The 22501-nt window shown below is 39.7% G+C and overlaps 5 protein-coding genes across 6 annotated transcripts; 1 reads left to right on the forward strand and 4 right to left on the reverse strand.

Moving 5' to 3' along the window:
• The first annotated feature begins 1027 nt into the window (after positions 1 to 1027).
• LOC131776804 (crooked neck-like protein 1) lies at positions 1028 to 18230 on the forward strand. Of its 2 annotated transcripts, XM_066160718.1 has the most exons (4): positions 17090 to 17182; positions 17521 to 17611; positions 17695 to 17787; positions 18049 to 18230. In XM_066160718.1, the coding sequence occupies exons 2-4, from the start codon at positions 17582 to 17584 to the stop codon at positions 18169 to 18171; spliced, it is 246 nt and encodes an 81-aa protein (XP_066016815.1). In that variant the 5' UTR covers positions 17090 to 17182; positions 17521 to 17581; the 3' UTR covers positions 18172 to 18230. The 2 variants fall into 2 exon arrangements, with proteins under 2 accessions (XP_066016816.1, XP_066016815.1); XM_066160719.1 differs by lacking the exons at positions 17090 to 17182; positions 17521 to 17611 and adding an exon at positions 1028 to 1117.
• On the reverse strand, positions 2589 to 5469 carry LOC136277734 (tripartite motif-containing protein 3-like). Its single transcript, XM_066160337.1, has one exon. It carries the CDS (start codon positions 5453 to 5455, stop codon positions 3431 to 3433), a length of 2025 nt encoding a protein of 674 aa, XP_066016434.1. The 5' UTR covers positions 5456 to 5469; the 3' UTR covers positions 2589 to 3430.
• On the reverse strand, positions 8579 to 10332 carry LOC131776785 (uncharacterized). Its single transcript, XM_066160608.1, has one exon. It carries the CDS (start codon positions 9257 to 9259, stop codon positions 8603 to 8605), a length of 657 nt encoding a protein of 218 aa, XP_066016705.1. The 5' UTR covers positions 9260 to 10332; the 3' UTR covers positions 8579 to 8602.
• LOC136277780 (tripartite motif-containing protein 3-like) lies at positions 11382 to 14123 on the reverse strand. The gene has a single exon (XM_066160477.1). The coding sequence runs from the start codon at positions 14119 to 14121 to the stop codon at positions 12097 to 12099; it is 2025 nt and encodes a 674-aa protein (XP_066016574.1). The 5' UTR covers positions 14122 to 14123; the 3' UTR covers positions 11382 to 12096.
• A 1468-nt stretch (positions 18231 to 19698) lies between the features above and the next one.
• LOC136277752 (tripartite motif-containing protein 3-like) lies at positions 19699 to 22140 on the reverse strand. The gene has a single exon (XM_066160391.1). It carries the CDS (start codon positions 22108 to 22110, stop codon positions 20086 to 20088), a length of 2025 nt encoding a protein of 674 aa, XP_066016488.1. The 5' UTR covers positions 22111 to 22140; the 3' UTR covers positions 19699 to 20085.
• Positions 22141 to 22501: the final 361 nt, after the last annotated feature.

Genomic DNA, 22501 nt, shown 5'->3' on the forward strand with positions numbered 1-22501 from the left:
AAGAGACTATGTGTTAGATATGTAAAAAGACGATAGTGAACCGCTGGCAGTCGGCTTTTAATGAAACCTTTGCTCTGTTTTCTCCTTTTTTCTATTTTTAGTACACCGAACTGGAAACCATTCTTGGTGATACTGACAGGGCACGTGCGCTGTTTGAATTGGCTGTCAACCAACCGTTCGTTGATATGCCCGAGGTAATGTATTACAATGAAGCGTGTAGTTAACTTAACGCACGGCATATTCTGTTTTATTTGTTGCCAGCTCCAGGCGTCAAGTTAGTAAAACGGCGGCTGAGGGAAAAGCTGCGCGGTGTTTCCATTCCATCTCGGAAGAGTAACAGTACTTCTGGTCTCTTTAATTTTATTATGCCATCGAAACTGGGATAAGCTTCGACAGATATGCAAATTTGTGGAACCTGTATTAAGTGGCATCGTATTTAGCGGTCGGTTGTCAAAGTCCGGAATTAGTCTCCTCTTAATTACTGTAATTTTCACCTTGGATTAAAACCGGAAGTTATGTTTTCACGAGAGTTTCGCAATTCATCATTTTTCGTGAAAATGCTTCACTATTAAAATTCGTATTCTCAAAATTTGTTTCAAGCGTACGTAGTGTAAGTTCCTCTCTTTGAAGGTTACCTAAAAATATGGATCAGTTATGTAGAACGGAAGTGACGTTGATAGGGTACTTTAAATTCTAATATTGTTCTGTGATTTAAACGTGAGGCTGATTTACAGTCGTGATCTTCTAGTACTTATGACTGAGCGTTTAATACCGCAACAACCTAGAAACGAATCCTATTCACGACACTCGCAGTTTTTCCGCAGTCACGCAACGCCCGATGAACCTTTGCGGAGAGCCCCAGAGCGGATAACTCAATGGAAGAATTTATTTGTCCTGTAGGAGAGGATTCATGGTGGAATATTTAAGTTGAAATAGTTTCTACTGCTTCAAATGCTATCAAAAAATCTGTGAAATCGAATCCTCACCTTTCACTATTTTGTTTGTACTATGAATATTATTTTTCAGGACTGTTTACGAACGCGCCAGCAAATCTCTCAGAAACGCAGAGGAGAAAGAAGAACGAGTGATGGTACTGGAAGCGTGGAAAGAGTTCGAGGTATCATTAAAATTGGTTGTATGAACTTGTAAACCAACAATGCGTTGTGTATGAATTTCAATGTAATTCGTGTGATTCGAATTATATAGGCTACACGAGCCGTCACCTCCACCTGCGCATCGAGGAGCATAAGTATTCCGTCATCGGTAAACACCTACAGGATAAACACAATCAAAGACCTACCAATCTTCACGAGCAGTGCCTTATTTACGAGATGCTTTTGATAAGGAAAAAGAGACCAACTCTGAACACTCAAAATGACTCCATTCCAGCGAAACTGTTTATTTAAAATATGTTTCCATTCTTTTGTTTATTCCCGCCTCGTTTATTCTAATGTAATTTGTCACTTACTATTGTATATATAACGTTCACTATCTTGTTATAATTTGCATTTGATAATGGTGACATGTCGTCGCCGAAATGTCATGTTTTTATATCGCTACTCTTTATTCTAAAATGTATGAATAAGGAAACTTTTTTTGAAAGGTCCGAATCCGATTTAATTATATCATTTTGATCCTCTGGGACGAATATGGAGACGAAAGCTCACAAGAAAAAAATCAAGAAAAAGATGCCTCGCCGAGTAAAGAAGAGGAGAAAAGTACAAACGGACGACGTAAGAAATCTCTTCAAACTTCTTCAAGTAACTTTGTGTGTCTGTCGTCACGCAATCCGTTGTGCCAAATACAGCCAAACTGGCGTAACTGTTAAAACTAATACTAATCATGTCGGCGTCATGCTGAGGTCCAACGCAGCTTGCTCATCATGGCGACCTCCGGTCATCGCAGTCAAAAAAGCTTCAGAAATAACATCGGCCGTCCTTCGAGAGAACAACTAGGAGCATGCTCTGATATCCTTTCCGTGGCGTTGAGCTGAAGGTCACATCAGTCACTGCAGCCGAGTTTTACGGCACTGTTATTCCAAGCAATCTTCATATTCCGGTAAATTCGGCTGTCGTTCATTTATAAAATACATGCTTGAACGGTTTGTTTTGTCATGTGAAAAAATTTGCGTGTTTTTATGAGCCACAATTCGGCCGGATTTCACTGAACTTTTCACTTTCAGATTCTGTATTAGAGACTAAAAGGCTTCATGCGAAACAGTTAAATTCGATTTGCCGAACTATTATGAACTATTCTAACAGGGATTCTGATTGGCTTATTGAAAAGTGCTTTATGAGAGTATAGAGCATGCTGACGACACTGTTCGCTTTAGAAATAAAGTTTGTTCTGAAAGTTGAAAGAAGTGCGTGGGGAATTTAACGGATTCTTTATTATAAAACAAATAGAGAAGCTTTGACTGAGTTGTAAAGCACTTAAAAGCGTCAGAGCAGTCAGTCAGTCTCTTTACACTTTTTTCGTGCTCTAGCCGCTTCCCGCGTGCTATACAACAGAACAGAGCACAGACAAGGCTTCTCTATTTGTTAATCATCCAAACTACAAAACTACCAAAAAAGAAAAGTACAGTTTATTCTTAGAATTACTACCTGTATGTACAGTGCATCAGTTGATTATGATTGGTAAAATGGAATTAAGAAGGAAAACAAATCCACCTGAGTGCTGTGAGTGTATGTCATATAAACATGCATATAAATATTTTCTAAGTTGTGGGAAAGTTCAACTTATCGGAGGCAAACCAGTTGATTGTTTACAAAGGACTGGGAACAAATTGATTTTGGGAGTAAAGAGAAACAAATTTCATTTGGAGACAGAGTGGATGGTTAGGACCCTGGAACTCTAGAACTCAATTCCAGTGCCTTCACCCTTTAACTCCAAGAGGTGGTTGACATGTAAATTCTCCTTACAATTGCAAAATTTTATCTTGCAAACAGGTTATGAGAACATACAAGCTCATCAGCTACTGGGTGTTATTCTGATGTACTACTAAATTCTCTTGTCGAATTTATAGAGAAATGTATGGAAGTCAGTGGAGAGAATTACTAATTGGATCTTTGCCCTGATAAGGGCTGTGTCCTCCTGAAACATCTGCTCCTCTTATTCGACCAGATGAAGTGAAAGGCAGACCTCACGAAGAATAGCTAAATCTATCCTAGACTCGTTGAAGTTTCTTTTTCTGAAGATAATTTTCCTATATATCAGACTGCTATGGGGCAGTAGTCAATTTTGTGCTTACCCTTCTCTTGGTTTCTGCAGTTGAGGCCCTCAACTACAGAAACCGAGAGGCTAACTGCATTTACACCGATGAGCGTTTCTGCCACTTGCGAAGAAATTTTGCCTTAAAAATTTGTTCAACTTTGGTTTCCGCTGGTATACAACATTTAGCATTTGAATGATTTTTAGAATAGTAACACATTTACCTCAGAATGTATATTTTCTTCGCTACTTTGCAGGAGACTAGTATACGCCCATCTGGCGCTGTTGCAATTCGACGTGGACCTAGTAAAGGAACAATAGTTTTGCCCGTAAAGCGACCGTCCAAAGAAAACTGCTGAACTCTGTTATTGCTTGAGTCACAAACGAGAAGGTTATTGGAGCTGTCTAAACACATGCCACAGGGTATGTTGAACTGTCCGTCTTGATTCCCTTTTTTGCCAAACTTGTACAGGAAAGTGTTTGACGCATCGAATGCTTTTATGATGTGTTTGTCTCTATCAGTTACCAGGAAAATGTTTTTGTAATGAATGCAGCTGTATGGTGTACTGAGTTTCTCTGGACCGCTGTCTCCTACTGTGAATAGAGCTTCGCCCTCTTTTGACATTACTTGAACTCTATTGTTATGCAATTCAGTGACAACAAAACGTTCTGCGTGATCGAGGTGCACAGAACATGGAGCCATAAAGTATCCTTTTCTCTCACCTTTTTTTCCAAAGGTTTTCAAAACAGTTCCTGTCTGGATATTTATGTGTTGTATTCTATTATTTAACGCATCTGCAACAAGAACTTCGTGGTCGTTTAAAAGTAACACTCCGGTGGGACATTTGAATTGTCCAGGATCTGTTCCCTCTTTTCCAATTTGTTTTAAACAGTTCCCTTGTTTATTGAATACAAAAACACAGTGTCTAAGATTATCTACAACAACTATGTCTCCTTGCCTATTTACGGCGATTCCGGTGGGTCCCCTAAGCTTCTGCCCTTGGTTGAACTTCAAGTCCAATTCACCGGCTATGACAAGTTGACGTTCTTTCACTGGTAAAGCGAACGGACAGGTCGGAAGCTTTTCGCCATTAATCTTCACCTCAACGCTGTAGGCGCCAGGAACTATAGGTGTAAACTTCAGTTTTAGATTGCCGTCTTCTCTTCCTTGAACAGTCACGTTTGTGACATCTTGGGTGGGTTTTATCAGGAATTCAACTTGATCGTTAAGATCAGCCTGGTTACTAATCTCTCCGTCTGCTGTTTTTGGACATAGTGTGAACTCTGCTTCTACACCAGCCTGGAAAGTTCGATCCAATCCTTCTATAGTTGATTTAGCGGCTTTTGCCGGTTTCTCGGTGAGTTGAATAAAACCCAGTTTCAAGTCTTGTTGCGATGCCGCGGTAAATTTGACAAATGTTGTCAGATGATGCCTTGGAATCTCAACTCCATGAAGCTCTTGAAATTTCTGCTTCAAAGTTGTCTTGGTCTGTATAATATTCAAGCCTGAGCCTCTCTGCACCAGATTTTCCGCAAACTCAGCCGCTTGGTTCATTTGTTTTACCAGAGTTTCCAGTTCTTGCTTTGCCGAGTGAATTCGCTCTATTCTCTTCCGACGCGTCATTTCTAAGGAGTCTAAGAGCTGTTTTTCTTGCTGTCGCATCTTTGTGATCACGTGTTGAGCTGCCTCAGACACTTCTTGTTTAGCGATTGCGATAGTCACTTCAACATCTTCAGAGGTTTTCTCAAGCTTTTTTATCTCTTCTCGAAACAATTTTGCCTCTTCCTTAATGGTGTTGACATTCAACATGATGTATTTCTTATCCTCCTGTAGTGCTTTTTCAATAACTTCGAACTCATGGCCTCGGTGGTCTTCGGCGAAGCAAACAGGACAAATACACGCTTCGCAGGAAAAGCAGAAATATCGTAGTCTTTCGTTCTTGTGTTGCGAGCAAAATGGCGGCTTGAGCAAGGCCTCGCGATCTTCCGTTTCAAGGAGACCTACCAAACTATTTTGGTGAAAGCTGGTGGGCAAACGGTCGAAGCGATTTCCTTCTGGTAATTCGATATCTGCTTGACACTCGGGGCATCTGAATTTGCCTTGGTTTTGGGTGTTTCTTGCATGTTCCTCCAAACACTTGCAACAAAAAGTGTGGAAGCACGAAATTATTTTCGGGTCTGAGTAAGTATCGAGACAAATTGAACATGTGACTTGCTTCTTGAGGTTTTCTACGAGAGGTTCCATCACGGTTGCCTTGAAGAACAGATTATTCAAGCGACGAGTACAGACAGACAATTGTGAATAATAATTTTTGATTCCGCGAAGACATAACAAGTCCATAACAGCTAAGTTTTTGTGACCAATCACATTGAAGGACGTATTGACCCCTCGCGAGTGCAATCCCCTCGAAAAATAGAGCTCTTTATGTGACAAACAGGTGTTCGCAAGTGCCCTCGGGCAATTAAGGATTAATTTCACCTTGTATTTTTTAAAGTTTTTCCCAAATTGCCCGGATCGCGCAGCGAAGGTACTTGCGATTACATATGCAAAGGAATTAACGACAGAGATTAAAAGAAAAATATGCAATGGAAAATGAAATAGGAGAAGGAAGCGTTTATAACAAACTGAAAGTGAGCGGTTTAATTAGTCTTTGCGTGCCTCTTTTGGCCTGACCATGCACGTAGTGGTGTGTTTATTTGCGTGGTGGAGAAGACCGCTGTGCGTGACAAAAATGCTGGGAGGTTACAGTGTGACACACGTGGCGGAATATTTCATTTCGTAGTTTCATTGAACCCAGGAGTTGGAATAGTTTTAGTTTTCTGATTTTCCTGGTAAGGGGACTCTTGAAAAAAACTCAGTTCATCGGAAGTAACTGACGTTTCAGAAAAATTAGCGGAAGTAACATAATGTTTAGAGTCTAAAGACTAGTTTAAGAGTCGATTGTTTTTACAATGTTTCAAAACCTGCAAAACAGTACATGCAAATTTTGACCGGAGAACAACTCAACACTCTCCTGGAATAATTACTTCCACGCAGGCTAACGCCGAAACGAAACGAAATATTCCGCCACATATGCGGGGCTATAACCTCTCAGCAGTTTTGTCACACACAGCGTTCTTCTCCACTACGCAAAAAAAAAACAAAACAAAAAAAACACGGCGCTATGTGCATGATCAGGCCAAACGAGGAACGCAAAGACTAATTAGACAGGCTAACGCCGAAACTGTCTGCCGCGTTCACGAACTATTCGGTCGGTCAAGAGAATAAAGGAAATTATCACCAATAAAAGAAACTCTAGATTGTTACACAAATTCTCCTTGGAAACGTATAGAGGACAGTATAGAGAAATTGCACACTGATGTTAGGATTTGAAGAGTTAATAGAGTATAACTTAAAATTGTATGCAATCAGCACAAGTCAAGAACCTGGAATTACTGCGACTGTGTACAGTGTATCAATTGATTATCATTGGTAAATGTAACAAAAAGGGCAGCTAATTAATCTGATAGGTAATTGGGTATGTTGTACAAACATAAATATCATCAAAATTGATAGAGAGGTTCATCTTACTTCGTCACTAAGGTAAACCAGTTGGTTGTTTACAAAGCACAGGTAAGAACATGTTTTTAAGACTTCTGAGAAACAAATCTCGTGGAGCGCCAGAGTGAATGGTTAGGGCCTGGGAACTTTAGACATCAATTCCAGTGCCTTCACCCTAAAACTCTAAGAGGTGATTAACATGTAAATTCTCCTTACGATTCAAATATGTTATCTTGTAGAAAGAAAAGACAAACTTATGAGCTGAGGGTATTATTCTGATACAACACCAAGTTACCTCGTCTTTACGGCTTAACATGTAAATTCTCCTTCTGAATTCCGATATTTTACCTTGTAGACAGGTTATGAGAAAAGACAAGCTTATCAGTTGAGGGTATCATTCTGATATCACACTTAATTCACTAGTCGCATTTATAGAGAAATGTATGGTAGTCGGTAGGGAGAATTACTAATTGGATCTGTGAGGTCAAATGGGTGAAGCCACCTGCCATGCGCGCCCTTTCTGCAACTTCCAGTCAAATAAAACTGAAGCAAGAAAATCCCTTTAAATTCACTTTGAAGATGATTGGTGAAAAAGACATGGATAGGTAAACTGCACATTATTCAATTAAAAGAATATACCTAATCGAGACATTCTAAGCTAACTACGTGAAACCTCTTGTACAAGGCAGAGAAATGTGAGATTCCTATTGATTAGGTCTTTTTGTTTTCCTTTTTCTTTGCTCTCTTCAGTCAAGTTTCCTCTTGATAGCATTAAGATCATATTGTTGTTCTTTGCCCTGATAATGGCTGTGTCCTCCTTAAATATCTGCTCTTCCTATTCGACAAGATGAAGGGAAAAGTAGACCTCACGAAGAAAAGATAAATCTATCTTAGACTCGTTCAAGTTTCCTTTTATGAAGATAATTTCCCTATATATCGGACTGCTATGGGGCAGAAGTCAATCTTGTGCTTACCCCAAGGTACCGTCCCTGAAAGAGCTACGTGCAAGTCGTATAAGTTATCCGATTACAAATTCAGTGCGGAAGATGAAAAGTACTACATGTTTAGACCTTAAGTCACCTCTAAGAAAAAGAGGTGTCGAACGTGTTAAATTAAAAACTGAAGACTATTTTCCTGATCGGGAATTCGACATGGATTTAGCCTAAAAACGAGAGTATTAAATGGATAAAACTATAAAGGAGGGTTATTTCCAGGAAATTCTTATGCGGGATCAATTTTTATAGGGTAGAGTCATTTTCTTAGTAATTAATTATTTTTTTAGCAACATAATGAAAATATACCGGTATCTAGCCGCAAACCGCAGTTTACGCAAAAGCATCTGTTTCCATGTCAATTTCACGATCACAATAAGAAAAAGGTAACCAAACTCTATCTGTAAGGTAAGACCGCCAAAAGGAATAAGAAATGATCAACTAGCTTACTATAATGTTTACTGAATGGCTTCTACAAATATGTTATTTCCATTTGTTTTTCCAACACCAATATAGGAAACCCTTACAATTTTTCAGATTAGATATTATTTCTATTTTTATCGTTTAACAATTTACACCTTTTTAAAAGCGTTTCTGCCACTTGTGTAGAAATTTTGCTTCGAAATAAATTTGTCGACTAAAGTTTTCGCTGGCATGCAGCATTTAGCATTTGAAGGATTCGTAGAATTACCTCAGAATGTATATTTTCTTCGCTACTTTGCAAGAGACTCGTATACTCCCATCTGGCGCTGTTACAATTCCTAGTGGACCTTGTAAAGGAACGGTAGTTTTGCCTGTAAAGCGACCGTCCAAAGAAAATTGCTGAACTCGGTTATTGAAATAGTCACAAACAAGAAGGTTATTTGAGCTGTCTAAACACATGCCACAGGGTCCGTTGAACATCTTTGGTGGGTTTTATCAGCAATTCAACTTGATGTTCAAGATCGGCTTGGCTAACAATCTCTCCTTGTGCTGTTTTTGGACATAACGTAAACTCTGCATCTACACTAGCTTGGAAAGTTTGATCCAGTCCTTCTACAGTTGATTTAGCTATGTTTGCCGGATTTTTGTAGAGTCGAATAAATCCCAGTTTCAAGTGTTGTATGGATGCCAGGGTAAATTTGGCAAATGTAGTCTGGTGATGTTTAGGAACTTCAACTTCGCCAAGCTCTTGAAATTTCTGCCTCAAAGCTTCTTTGTTCTGTATGATGTCTGAACTTGCGCCTCTTTGCACCAGATTCTCCGCAAACTCAGCTGCTTGGCTCACTTGTTTTACCAGGGATTCCACTTCCTGTTTAGCCGCGTTCTCAAGTCTCGACACGCGTGTTGTTTCCAGGGATACAATCGCTTCTCGCTCGCGGTGTCGAATGTCTACGATCATTTGTTCGGCTGTTCGCGAGACTTCTCGCTTGGCTGCTGTGAAATTTCTTTCAAGCTCAGAAATCGTTTCTTCGAACTCCTTGATGACTTGACAAAGTTGAGTTTCTTTTTCCTTGATGATCTTAGCACCAGACATGATGTTTTCCTTTTCGTCGTGTGCTGCTTTGTCAAGCAAAAGGCGTTGTGGTTTTGATGATCCGTGACAATGCAAATTGACACTGCGAGCAAACTTGACACTGCGAGCAAAAGAATCGCGTGATTTCTTTCTCGTGGAACTGTTGTGAATAAAATGGCTGTCGCTTCAGTAGTGCTTCGTAATCCTCTCCTTTAAAGTCTTTGACTGGCGTGAATTTGTGTCCCTCAAACGTTGCACTCAGCATTTGATGCGAATTGAAACAATCCAGGCACATGAATCGTCCGCAATCAAAACAATAGTACATCTGAGGATTAGTTTTCCTGCATTGGGAACAAGTAATGCTACTTGTATCACCACTTTGTCGAACGGCAAGGAGACTCAACAAACTATTGTGGAAAAAACTGATGGGCAAACAATCGAAGCGATTTCCTTCTGGTAAATCGATCACTGCCTGACACTCGGGGCATCGGAACTTTCCTTGCCTCTGGCTCACTCTTGCACGCCTTGTTAATTTCACATAACCGCTCGGAAAAAAGGTTAAAATGACGAGGGAAAAACTTTACCTTCAAGTTAGAAAATTAGCGAAATAGAAAGCCACAATATTATAATATTATTATTTATTATTATTTGAAAAAAAAAAAAAAAGAAGAGAAAAACAGAAGCAGTGTGTGATGTTTGTTGCTAATTCCTTTGGAGAAGAAACAATCTCGCATTGTTCAACTTCAGGAATTCAGCCGAAATTATTCAAGTTCCTTTGTAGCAATCCGTTTTGACTTCGTCCTTTGAAAGGTTCTCTTTGGCAAGTCACCTCATCAAGTTATCTATTCAAGCGGGATTCTAATCTTTCCCTAGCTGCCTTACCTTTTTTCGATAGCATTGGTAAGGCGAGTAAACGCGAAGCGAGCGCGTTTGAGTAACCCTGTACGAGAGAAAAACAAAAGAAATCACTACCCACACTCCCGTGCGAATGCGATCGACCCCGGGCGATCATGCAAATCAAACAACACAATCGATTTACAACGAGACAACAGATCTGTCCTTTGCGGTTGGAGTGCCTGTCTTAGTCTAAACTGTCACCGATGTCCCGTTCGTGAAAAAACAATTTTGCCAGTGGCTTTACATAAAAACAGACAGTAATTAAAAAATATTGGAACAAACGGCCATTGTTTCAGATTCCTAGAAAACAAAACAAAGTCCGTGTCAGCTGATCTTTTTTTGTCCTGTCACTTTCCTTGGCTTAGTTGACCTCTTTGTAAAGTTAAACTGTTTATCTACTGCGTTTAGAAGTAAATGAATATTTGTCTGAAAGCTTCATATTAAGAAAACCCGTTGTTTGAATTTCATTGTTCTTAATAAAGATTTAGTTATATATAAACACGTAAAAATATCGAGATGAACCGACGTTTCGGAGTCTTCATGGCGCCATTGTCAAGGTTAATGTTAGAATAATGAATTCTGCGAGAATCAATAACTGCAATAAACTTACATGATAAAGTATGTGAGATTTAAATCGCTACTTTTCACATGTTTATTGTTATTAAAATAGGAAAGAATTCATGGCCTTTTACTGAAACTGAAACGAAAACTTCAGGTCGGGGAGAGATTTAGATGTGCAATGTTGAAAAGCGCAAAACTTGCTTGAAATATTCATCAATCAACGAAATTATCGCCCTTCGTAGTTCTTAAAAATGTTTTTAAGCTTCTTTGCCTCTAATCCATGTTTTTTTCATCAATTTTCTGCCTATTGTCATATTTAATCTTGAAGAAATGTATAATAGTTTCCGTGTTTACATAGCCTGATGTAAACACGCGGGAGGTTGGGAGAACACGAGATAAGCGTAGGAAACCACTACGCGAAGCGGAAGTTAGAAAGTTCGTTCTATTTAGTCACTAGGACAAACTAGTTGGCTGTTTAGAAAGCACAGGGAAGAAGTTGTTTTTAAGACTTCTGTGATACAAATCTCATGGAGAGCTAGAGTGGATGATTAGGAACTGGGAACGATAGATCTCAATTCTAGTGCCTTCATCCTAAGACTCTAAGAGGTGATTAACGTGCGAATTCTCCTTACGATTCCAATATGGTATCTTGAAGACAGGTTATGAGAAAAGACAAGCTTATTAGCTGAGGGTATTATTCTGAGACGACACCAAATTCTCTTGTCTTTGCCCTAAAACTCCAAGAGGTGATTAACATGTAAATTCTACTCACGATTCCCATGTTATCTTGTAGACAGGTTGTGAGAAAAGACAAACTTATCAGCCGAGGGGATTCTGATATCACACTAAATTCTCATGTCGAATTTATTGAGAAATGTATGGCAGTCGGAGAGGGAGAATTACTAATTGGATCTTTGAAGTCAGAGGGTGAAGCCACTTGGTCATGCCCTTCCTGCTACAAAGCACAGAAGCGTGAGGTTCCTATTGATTATATGTCTTTTTCTTTTCTTATTTTTGCTCTCTTCAGTCGAGTTTTCTCCAGATTGCATTAGACCATGGGGTAGTTCTTTTCCCTGATAATGGCTGTGTCTTCCTGAAATGTTTGCTCTTCTTATTTGACCAGATGAAGTGAAAGGCAGACCTCACGAACAAAAGTTAAATCTATTTTAGACTCGTTGAAGTTTCCTTTTCTGAGGACAATTTTCCTATATGTCTGACTGCTCATGGTGTATTAGTCAATTCGAATTCTGTGCTTACCCCCTTTCCTCTGTATTTGAGGGCTAACGATGCACTTACACCGTGAAGTGTTTCCGCCACTTGTTAAGAAATTTACCTTGGAAAATGGATGATTCGACTCTAGTTTCCGCTGGCATACAGCATTTGGATGATAAGTAACACATTCACTTCAGTATATATATTTTCTGAGCTTTAAGGCTTGTGACCAGTATACGCCCATCTGGTACTGTTTCAATTTGAAATGGACTTTGTAAAGGAACGGTAGTTTTGCCTGTAAAGCGACCGTCCAAAGAAAATTGCTGAACTCTGTCATTGAAATAGTCACAGACAAGAAGGTTATCAGAGCCGCCTAAGCACATGCCACGGGGTGAGTTGAACTGTCCGTCTTGATTCCCTTTTTCGCCAAACTTGTACAGGAAAGTCTTAGACGCATCAAATGCTTTTATGACGTGATTGTCTCTTTCAGTTACCAGGAAAATGTTTTTGTAAGGAATGCAGCTGTATGGTGTGCTGAGTTTCTCTGGACCACTGTCTCCTATTGTGAATAGAGCTTTGCCCTCTTTTGACATTACTTGAACTCTATTGTTGGATAATTCAGTGACAACAACTCGTTCTGTATCATCAAGGCAAATACTAAGTGGAGTCTTGAAGTGTCCTTTTCTCTCACCTTTTTTTCCAAAGGTCTCTACAACAGATCCTGTCTGGATATTTATATGTTGTATTCTATTATTTGATTGATCAGCAATAAGAATTTCGTTGTTGTTTAAAAATGACACCCCATTTGGATTTTTGAATTGTCCAGGATGTGTTCCTTCTTTTCCAAATTGGTGTAAACAGTTCCCTTCTTTATTGAATACAAAAACACAGTCTCCGTAATAATCTACAACAGCTATGTCGCCTTGCCTGTTTACGGCGATTCCATTGGGTCCCTTGAACCCCTGCCCTTGGTTGAACTTCAAGTCCAATTCGCCGACTACGACAAGTTCACGTTCTTTCACTTTCAAAGTGAACGGAGAGGTGGAAAGCTTTTCGCCATTAATCTTCACCTTAAGGCAGTAGGTGCCGGGCGTCTTAGGCGTAAACTTCAGCCTAAGATTGCAGTCCTCTCTTTCTTGAACAGTCACGTTTGCGACATCTTTGGTGGGTTTAATCAGCCATTCGACTTGCTCTCTTAGATCGGCCTGGTTACAAATCTCTCCTTCTGCTGTTTTTAGACACAACGTAAACTCTGCTTCTACACCAGCTTGGAAAGTTTGATCCAGTCCGTCTAGGGTTGATTTAGCTGCGTTTGCCGCATTCTCGTCGTGTTGAATAAAACCCAGTTTCAAGTCGTGTTGAGATGCCGCGGTAAATTTGACAAATGTTGTCGGATGATGCCTTGAAATCTCAACTCCACGAAGCTCTTGGAATTTCTGCTTCAAAGCTGTCTTGGTCTGTATAATATTCAAGGGTGAGCTTCTCTGAACGCGATTTTCTGCAAACTCAGCCGCTTGGTTCATTTGATTTTCCAGAGATTCCAGTTCTTCTTTAGCCGAGTTAATTAGCTCTATTCTCTTTCTACGTGTCATTTCTAAGGACTCTAACAACTGTTGCTCTTTTTGTCGCGTCTTCGTGATCACGTGTTGAGCTGCCTCAGACACTTCTTGTTCAGCGATTGCGATGAACATTTCCACATCCTCAGAGGTTTTCTCAAATTTTCCTATCTCTTCTCGAGACAAGTTTGCCTTTTCCTTGATGGTGTCGACGTTCAACATGATGTATTTCTTGTGCTCCTCCACTGCTTTTTCAATAACGTCGAACTCATGGCCTCGGTGATCTTCAACTAAGCAAACAGAACAAATACATGCTTCGTCGGAAGAGCAGAAATATCGTAGTCTTTCGTTCTTGTGTTGCGAGCAAAATGGCGGCCTCAGCAAGTCCTCGCGATCTTCCGTTTCAAGGAGACCTAACAAACTATTATGGATGAAGCTGGTGGACAAACGGTCGAAGCGATTGCCTTCAGGTAAATCGATTTCCGCCTGACACTCAGGGCATCTGAATTTGCCTTGTCTGTGGGTGTTTCTTGCATGTTCCTCCAAACACTTGCAACAAAAAGTGTGGAAGCACGATAATATTTTGGGGTCTGTGTAAGTATCGAGACAAATTGAACATGTGACTTGTTTTTTGAGGTTTTCCACGAGAGGTTCCATTGTGATCGCCTTGAAGTACAAACTAATGAAACGACGAATTGTGAAATCTAAGATTTAATTTTTGATTCCGAGAAAACAGAGTACATGACAGCTGAGTTTTTGTGACCAATCAGATTCAAGGACGTAGTTGACCCTTTTTGTAACGTTATGTCAGTGTTAATTCCTCGCTTATGATGAATAGACTAAGTCGGTCAACCGAAAAACCGTGGCACGCTCCTTATAAATGTTACCACATGCGGGTTAAATTACTGAATGCTGATTGGCTGAGACAGAGGGTATTTTTTTTTAATCACGAGGGCAAAGAGCATGATCAGTTGATGCTGATTGAGCCTTACTACTGTTTGCGGCATTGATATATTGATTGCAATTTGACTGAATGAAGCAGTGTAACGTCGTTAACTACATTCCGCCATAGATGCGGGAATGTTACTTCCCAGCAGTTCAGCCACGCACATCGTTCTTCTCCACCTAGCTAAAAAAAAAAAAAAAGAAAAGAAAAAAACAACAACAAAAACACGCCGCTACGTGCATGGTCAAGCCAAACGAGGCGCGTAAAGACTTATTGGATAGGCTAACGCCGAAACGGTCTGTCACGTTCACGAACAAAGGTCGTTTTGGGTCTACCCTCACCCGGACGATCATTTAACACAATCGATTCACAACAAGGCAACAGATCTGTATTTTGCGGTTGGATTGTCCGTCTTAGTCTTAAACTGTAATCGATGCTGGTGGCTTTACATAGGGGTAGACAATACTTGAAAGAACCGATGGTTATCTTTTATCTTGATTTTTAGAGTAAAACTTGATATGCATCTATCGCTTCTTACGTTGAAAATAAGTTAGGGCCTGTTTACATGGAGGTGGGGAACCCCAGGTAGGTGAGGTAACCCGCCTAGGTGGAGTAACTCGCCTGTCAATGTAATTTCTTATTTTATCCTGATCACGTTTACATGATAGGTGGGGTGACCCGCCTAGGCGGGTTGCCCGGTCTGCCAGGTAGAGTAACCCTGTGACAATTTGCCATGTAAACGTCTCAAGTTGGGGTAACCCGCCTAGCTGGGGCCGTGTTCATGGCAAAAAGCTCAAAGGCGAAACATGCGTGTTTTAAGACTTTGTACATTTCCTAGCCGTCTCATGGCAGAAATCACCCGAAACCGCAACGGACACACGCGTAACCTGACACCGCGTAACACAACGCGTGACCCTTTCATAAATAAATACATATTGTCCGAGAATTAATCTTTCTTCTTATTCGAGATGTGAGCTTGGAACGCCTCTTCTCAAACTCCTTAATTGCAAGCGCAACAACAACCTCAAGAAACCTCACCCCAGCACCCGGGGTCGTAAGATTGCATGTAAACGCGTTTTATTTTTCGACCACGGCTAGGCGGGTTACATGAAATTTATAACTGAGAAAGAAGACGAAACTGGCAAAGGAACTTTTCAGTATGAAAGCTTTATCCAAAACAGTTCTTGATTTTCTTTTAGAAGCGTAAAACGTGCGAATTTCTTGCGTGTACGAAACACACGAAATAGAATTCATCATGCTTAGATCGTAGTTTACTTGACTTCACGGCCACAGATGGCGAGGTAATCATCTTGCGAAATAAGTGTCATGGCGAAATTACAAGAGTTTGTATGGGAATATTTACGACCACTTAAAGGAAAAAAAAATAAGTCAAATTCTCAATAAAAATACCTTACCTTACATCCACAGTACATCGCTTGTTATCTAACCGCTTACTACCAGAAATGGATAACTCGCTAAAATGGGTGCTTTTCAACATGGTAAGCGGTCAGATAACAAGCGATGTACTTTGGAAGTAAGGTGAGGCATTTATCTTACATTTATTGTTCCCTAGAGCGGTCGTAAATATTCTCATACAAACTCTTATAGTTTGCCATGACTATTATTTCGCAAGGTGATCATCTCACAGCTGGAGCTTAGGCCACCTGTGCACGGTCAGAAAATTGCGCAGCCTTATGTTGAAAATTCTGAAAGTTCTATGTTTTGACACAACGTCTTCTCTTAAAAAAGTACTTTTTGGACATCTCTTTAATCAAAAATAATATTTACTAGGTCTTAGAATCTTCATAATGTCGTTAGGCATCGCTCGAAGTCCGAAAGTTTGGTTTTCATTCTATGGCCCCAATTCGCACCGCCTCAGTGAATCCTAGTGTTGTTGACTCGAAAGGTTATTTTGTCGCTTTTAAGACTTTGATGTCAATTATTTCCCGAGCAGAGTATTCTATAGCATTTTTTATTTTTATTTTGTGTTCCAGAAGGTCTAACGTGATCAGTAAGGAACGGAAAATCCGACTTGAAAATATTGAAAGTCGGTCGCGCGGACGCCCTTTTTTCATATTTGATCATTTCCTGTAAACGCATAAAGTGACCCCTTTTTAGTATCCGCCAAAGTTATCAAAATATCTGCTCAAAAGAAGGATTCTGATTGGTTTATAGATCCTCTTACAATAGAGGAGTCTGTGGACTAAGAAAAGTCCTCTTTTTTTACTCAGCTTTCACGAAATTTCCCCTCGTTTCCCCCTCTTTGAATTGTTCAATTTGTTATATTAAAACATCTAGCAGCAAGCGAATAACTGTAGTTTTTTTTTGTTCTCAGGTTTTATGGAAAGCTTACATAGATTTTGAGATAAACTTGGAAGAGTACGACAAAACACGAGATCTGTATGAGAGGCTACTAAAACGAACGTAACACGTCAAGGTTGTATTTTTTAATTATTTTCCCTAAATTCTATCTCTGCTATTTTGTTGAATCTCTTTTACAAGAGCAGATATTTCCATTATGTCCTTCTATTCGAGTATGATTGTTTTTAGTGCCTCGCAAAAGTGTACTGTGTCGTTAATTACATAATGATATTAATTAACCGCGAACACGTCAAAGCAAATTTGCAGCCATGTTTCCCTGTATTCGCTTTCCCTGTGTAAGGCTCTAGTTTCCCTCTGTGATTCTCCTGAAATGTTCTCTTTATAGGTTTAGATTAGTTTTGCACAGTTCGAGGCCTCTACAGCAACCGATGAAAGCATCATACAAGCAAGGTATGTAAAAAGGCTATCCTACATTCTCCATCGAGATCGTGACCATAGTAGTTCATAAGTGGAAAGCCTACGGTCACGCAATGACCGATCTTGATCAAGACCGTGACCATGGTAGTTCTTAAGAGGAAAGCCAACAGTCACGCAACGCCTGATGAACCTTTGCGGAGAGCCCCAGAGCGGACAACCCAATGGAAGATTTATTTGTCCTGTAGGAGAGGATTCATGGTGGAATATTTAAGTTGAAATAGTTTCTACTGCTTCAAATGCTATAAAAAAATCTGTGAAATTGAATCCTCATCGTTCTCTATTTTGTTTGTACTATCAATATTATTTTTCAGAACTGTTTACGAACGCGCCAACAAATCTCTCAGTAACGCAGAGGAGAAAGAAGAACGAGTGATGGTACTGGAAGCCTGGAAAGAGTTCGAGGTATTATTAAAATTGGTTGTATGAATAAGGAAACTTTTTTGAAAGGTCGAATCTTATTTAATTTTATTAATTTGATCCTTTAGGACGAATATGGAGACGAAAGCTCACAAGAAAAAATCAAGAAAAAGATGCCTCGCCGAGTAAAGAAGAGGAGAAAAGTACAAACGGACGACGGAGTAAGAAATCTCTTCAAACTTCTTCAAGTAACTTTTATTGTCTGTCGTCACGCAATCCGTTGCTTATGCCAAAATGTCGCGTGACATATCGATTCTGTTTTCAGTTTTCTTACGAATTTGTTCCAAATGTGGCTGTTATCAGAAATAATTCGTAGACGCGTGTATAATATTTTAGCCTCACTGCAATTTTCTTTTCTCTTTGTTAGATTTTATGTTTTTCTATGGAGATTTGAAACACTATTAAAATATTTTTCCTTGCAGTCAGACGCTGGATGGGAAGAATACTATGATTACATCTTTCCTGACGATGAAGCCAATATTCCTAACTTTAAACTGCTCCAGATGGCCAGGCTTTGGAAAAAGAACCAACAACAAATGGAATAATTATTTGTTGTTGTTGTTGTGGCTACTGGTGTTTTTGCTGTCCTATAAATATAACTAATCTTGTGCAGAATGTTCACCAAACAATAGAATAAAACTTCAATCTGTTCACTGTAAAGTGTTGAGGTCAGTCCTAAAGGAGTAATTTGTAGTTTGACAAGGGAGGGGTGGGGTAAAAGTATTAGAGGGGGAGGTGTAAGGGGCACAAATGAGACTTCATGAGTTCGTGACGTCCAAACTAAATTGCTGACAGATCTTTGTTATCCCTTTAATGTTAGCATCGGTATGCATATTGTCTTTACTGCTCTCTATGCATTTCCTAAGGTATTGACAAGGAGACTTTTTACTTAACAATCAAGAACTTCTCTAGTTGGTGATCCCCTCCTTAATTGTCGTGACCTTAATATTTGATTGGGGGGGGGGGGAGAAGGGGAGGGGGGGGGGGGTAATTAGACGCTGGTCACTCTTATGGTTTGAAGGGTCATTGCAATGGTCTCAGACAAAAATATTTTTGGAGCTGATCAAATTCATGCAATTGGATCTGTTGAGGCGTCAATCTTGATTCCCTTGTTTTCCAAACCTGGATGAAAAAGTTCCTGAGTAATCAAATATTTTTATACAGTGATTATCTCAATTTGAAATATGAACAAAGTTTTTGAAGATTCATACAGACTGAAGATTAGTTTGGTAATGAGCCCTGAATAGAGTGTGACTGAAAATTGCATACAACGAGTATAAGTCAAGTATTTAAAATATTTTTATTTATCCAAACTACAAAACTACCCAAAAAATGAAGTACAGTTTACTCCCAGAATTACTATCTGTATGTACAGTGCATCAGTTGATTATGATTGGTAAAATGGAATTAATAAGGAAAACTAATCCACCTGAGTGCTAAATGAGTATATATATAAACATGCATATTTATTATCTAAGTTGTGAAAAATTTTAACTTATCAGACGCAAACCAACTGGTTGTTTAAAAGGGACTAGGAACAAATGGATCTTGGGAGTAAAGAGAAACAAATCTCATTTGGAGGCAAAGTGGATGGTTAGGACCTGGGAACTCTAGATTTAAATTCCAGTGCCTCCACTCTTTAACTCCAAGAGGTGGTTAACATGTAAATTCTCCTTGCAATTGCAAAATGTTATCTTGCAAACAGGTTATGAGAACATACAAGCTTATCAGCTGGTGGGTGTTATTCTGATGTAATACCAAATTCTCTTGTCGGATTTATAGAGAAATGTATGGTAGTCAGTGGGAAGAATTACTAATTGGATCTTTGAATTCAAGAGGTGAAGCCACTTGGCCATGGTCTTTCTGCAACTTCCAATCAAATAACATTGGACCAATCTCCTTAAATTCACTATGGAAATGATTGGTGAAAAAGACATACATAGCTAAACTGTACATCATTCATTTAAAAGAATATACCTAATTGAAACACTTTTACCTAACTATCTGAAACCCCTTGTACAAGGCACAGAAAATTGAGATCCCATTGATCATGTCTTTTTCTTTTGGTTTTTATTTTTGCTCTATTCAGTGAAGTTTTGTCCAGATTACATTAGACCACATGATAGTTCTTTGCCCTGATGAGGGCTGTGTCTTCCTGAAATATCTGCTCCTCTTATTCGAAAGGCACACCACATGAAGAAAAGTTAAATATAACCCAGACTCGTTTAAGTTTCCTTTTCTGAATATAATTTCCTATGTATCTGACTGCTCTTGGGGTGTTAGTCAATTTTGCGCTAACCCCCTTCCACCTGGCTTCTGTATTTGAGGGCTAACGATGCATTTACACCGTTGAGTGTTTCTGCCGCTTGTGAAGAAATTTTGCTCAAAAAAATTGAGTGATTCGACTTAAGTTTTCGCTGGCATAGAACATTTGAATGATTCATAGAATTGTAGCACATTTACCTCAGAATATATATTTTCTTAGTTTCATAGCTTGTGACTAGTATACGCCCATCTGGCGCTATTACAATTCGACGTGGACCTTTTAAAGGAACGTTAGTTTTGCCTGTAAAGCGACCGTCCAAAGAAAATTGCTGAACTCTTTTATTGTCTGAGTCACAAACAAGAAGGTTATTGGAGCCGTCTAAACACATGCCACGGGGTTCGTCGAACTGTCCGTCTTGATTCCCTTTTTCGCCAAACTTGTGCAGGAAAGTGTTTGACGAATCAAACGCTTTTACGACGTGATTGCCTATTTCAGTTACCAGGAAAATGTTTTTGTAAGAAATGCAGCTGTATGGTTTGCTGAGTTTCTCTGGGCCACTGTCTCCTATTGTGAATAGAGCTTCGCCCTCTTTTGACATTACTTGAACTCTATTGTTGTGAATTTCAGTGACAACTAAACGGTTTGCGTGATCGAGGTGCACAGAACATGGAGCCATAAAGTGTCCTTTTCCCTCACCTTTTTTTCCGAAGGTTTTCAAAACAGTTCCTGTCTGGATATTTATGTGTTGTATTCTATTATTTAACGCATCTGTAACAAGAACTTCGTGGTCGTTTAAAAATAACACTCCGGTGGGATATTTGAATTGTCCAGGATTTACTCCTTTTTTTCCAATTTGTTTCAAACAGTTCCCTTCTTTATTGAATACAAAAACACAGTGTCCAATATGATCTACAACAGCTATGTCGCCTTGCTTGTTAACGGCGATTCCACTTGGTCCACTGAACTCCTGCCCTTGGTTGAACTTCAAGTCCAATTCGCCGACTATGACAAGTTCACGTTCTTTCACTGGCAAAGTGAACGGACAGGTCGGAAGCTTTTCGCCATTAATCTTTACCTCAACGTTGTAGGCACCAGGCACTTTAGGTGTAAACTTCAATCTAAGATTGCCTTTTTCTCCTGCTTGAACAGTCACGTTTGTGACATCTTCGGTGGGTTTTATCAGCCATTCAACTTGATCGCTAAGATCGGCCTGGTAACTAGTCTCTCCCTCTGCTGTTTTTGGACACAACGTTAACTCTGCTTCTACACCAGCAAAGAAAGTTCGATCCAGTCCTTCTAGAGTTGATTTAGCGGCTTTTGCCGGTTTCTCGGTGAGTTGAATAAAACCCAGTTTCAAGTGTTGTTGCGATGTCGCGGTAAATTTGACAAATGTTGTCGGATGATGCCTTGAAATCTCAACTCCACGAAGCTCTTGAAATTTCAGCTTCAAAGTTGTCTTGGTCTGTATAATATTCAAGCCTGAGCTACTCTGCACCAGATTTTCCGCAAACTCAGCCGCTTGGTTCATTTGTTTTACCAGAGATTCCAGTTCTTGTTTAGCCGAGTTTATTTGCTCTATTCTCTTCCTACGCGTCATTTCTAAGGACTCTAAAAGCTGTTTTTCTTGCTGTCGCGTCTTTGTGATCACGTGTTGAGCTGCCTCAGACACTTGTTGCTTAGCGATAGCGATGATCATTTCATCTTCCTCAGAGGTTTTCTCAAGTTTTCTTATCTCTTCTCGAAACAAATTTGCCTTTTCCTTGATGGTTTCGACGTTCAACATGATGTATTTCTTATCCTCCTGCAGTACCTTTTCAATAACGTCGAACTCATGGCCTCGGTGGTCTTCGGCGAAGCAAACAGGACAAATACACACTTCGCAGGAAGAGCAGAAATATCGTAGTCTTTCGTTCTTGTGTTGCGAGCAAAATGGCGGCCTCAGCAAGGCCTCGCGATCTTCTGTTTCAAGTAGACCTATCAAAGTATTTTGGTGAAAGCTGGTGGGCAAACGGTCGAAGCGATTGCCTTCTGGTAAATCGATTTCCGCCTGACACTCGGGGCATCTGAATTTGCCTTGTCTGTGGGTTTTTCTTGCATGTTCCTCCAAACACTTACAGCAAAAAGTGTGGAAGCACGATAATATTTTGGGGTCTTTGTAAGTATCGAGACAAATTGAACATGTGACTTGTTTCTTGAGGTTTTCCACGAGAGGTTCCATCACGGTTGCCTTGAAGTACTGGTTATTCAAGCGACGAATACAAACAAATTGTGAAATCTAAGATTTATTGTTTGATTCCGAGAAAACAGAACAAGGTCCATGACAGCTGAGTTTTTGTAACCAATCATATTCAAGGACGTAGCTGACCTTTTTTGTAACGTTGTGTCAGTGTTAATTCCTCGTTTATGATGAATAGACTTAGTCGGTCGCGTTGAAACCATGAAACCGTGATACGCTCGTTTTAAATGTTATCATATGCGGGGCAAAATTACTGAATACTGATTGACTGAGACAGAGGACATATTTTGTTTTCTTAATAACGAGGGCACTTCTAGTAATCAAGAGGGCATGATTCATTGATGCTGATTGAGCCTTTTTGCTGTTTGTGGCG

This window comes from Pocillopora verrucosa, chromosome 13 (genome assembly GCF_036669915.1).
Source record: "Pocillopora verrucosa isolate sample1 chromosome 13, ASM3666991v2, whole genome shotgun sequence".
NCBI classification, from domain to species: domain Eukaryota; kingdom Metazoa; phylum Cnidaria; class Anthozoa; order Scleractinia; family Pocilloporidae; genus Pocillopora; species Pocillopora verrucosa.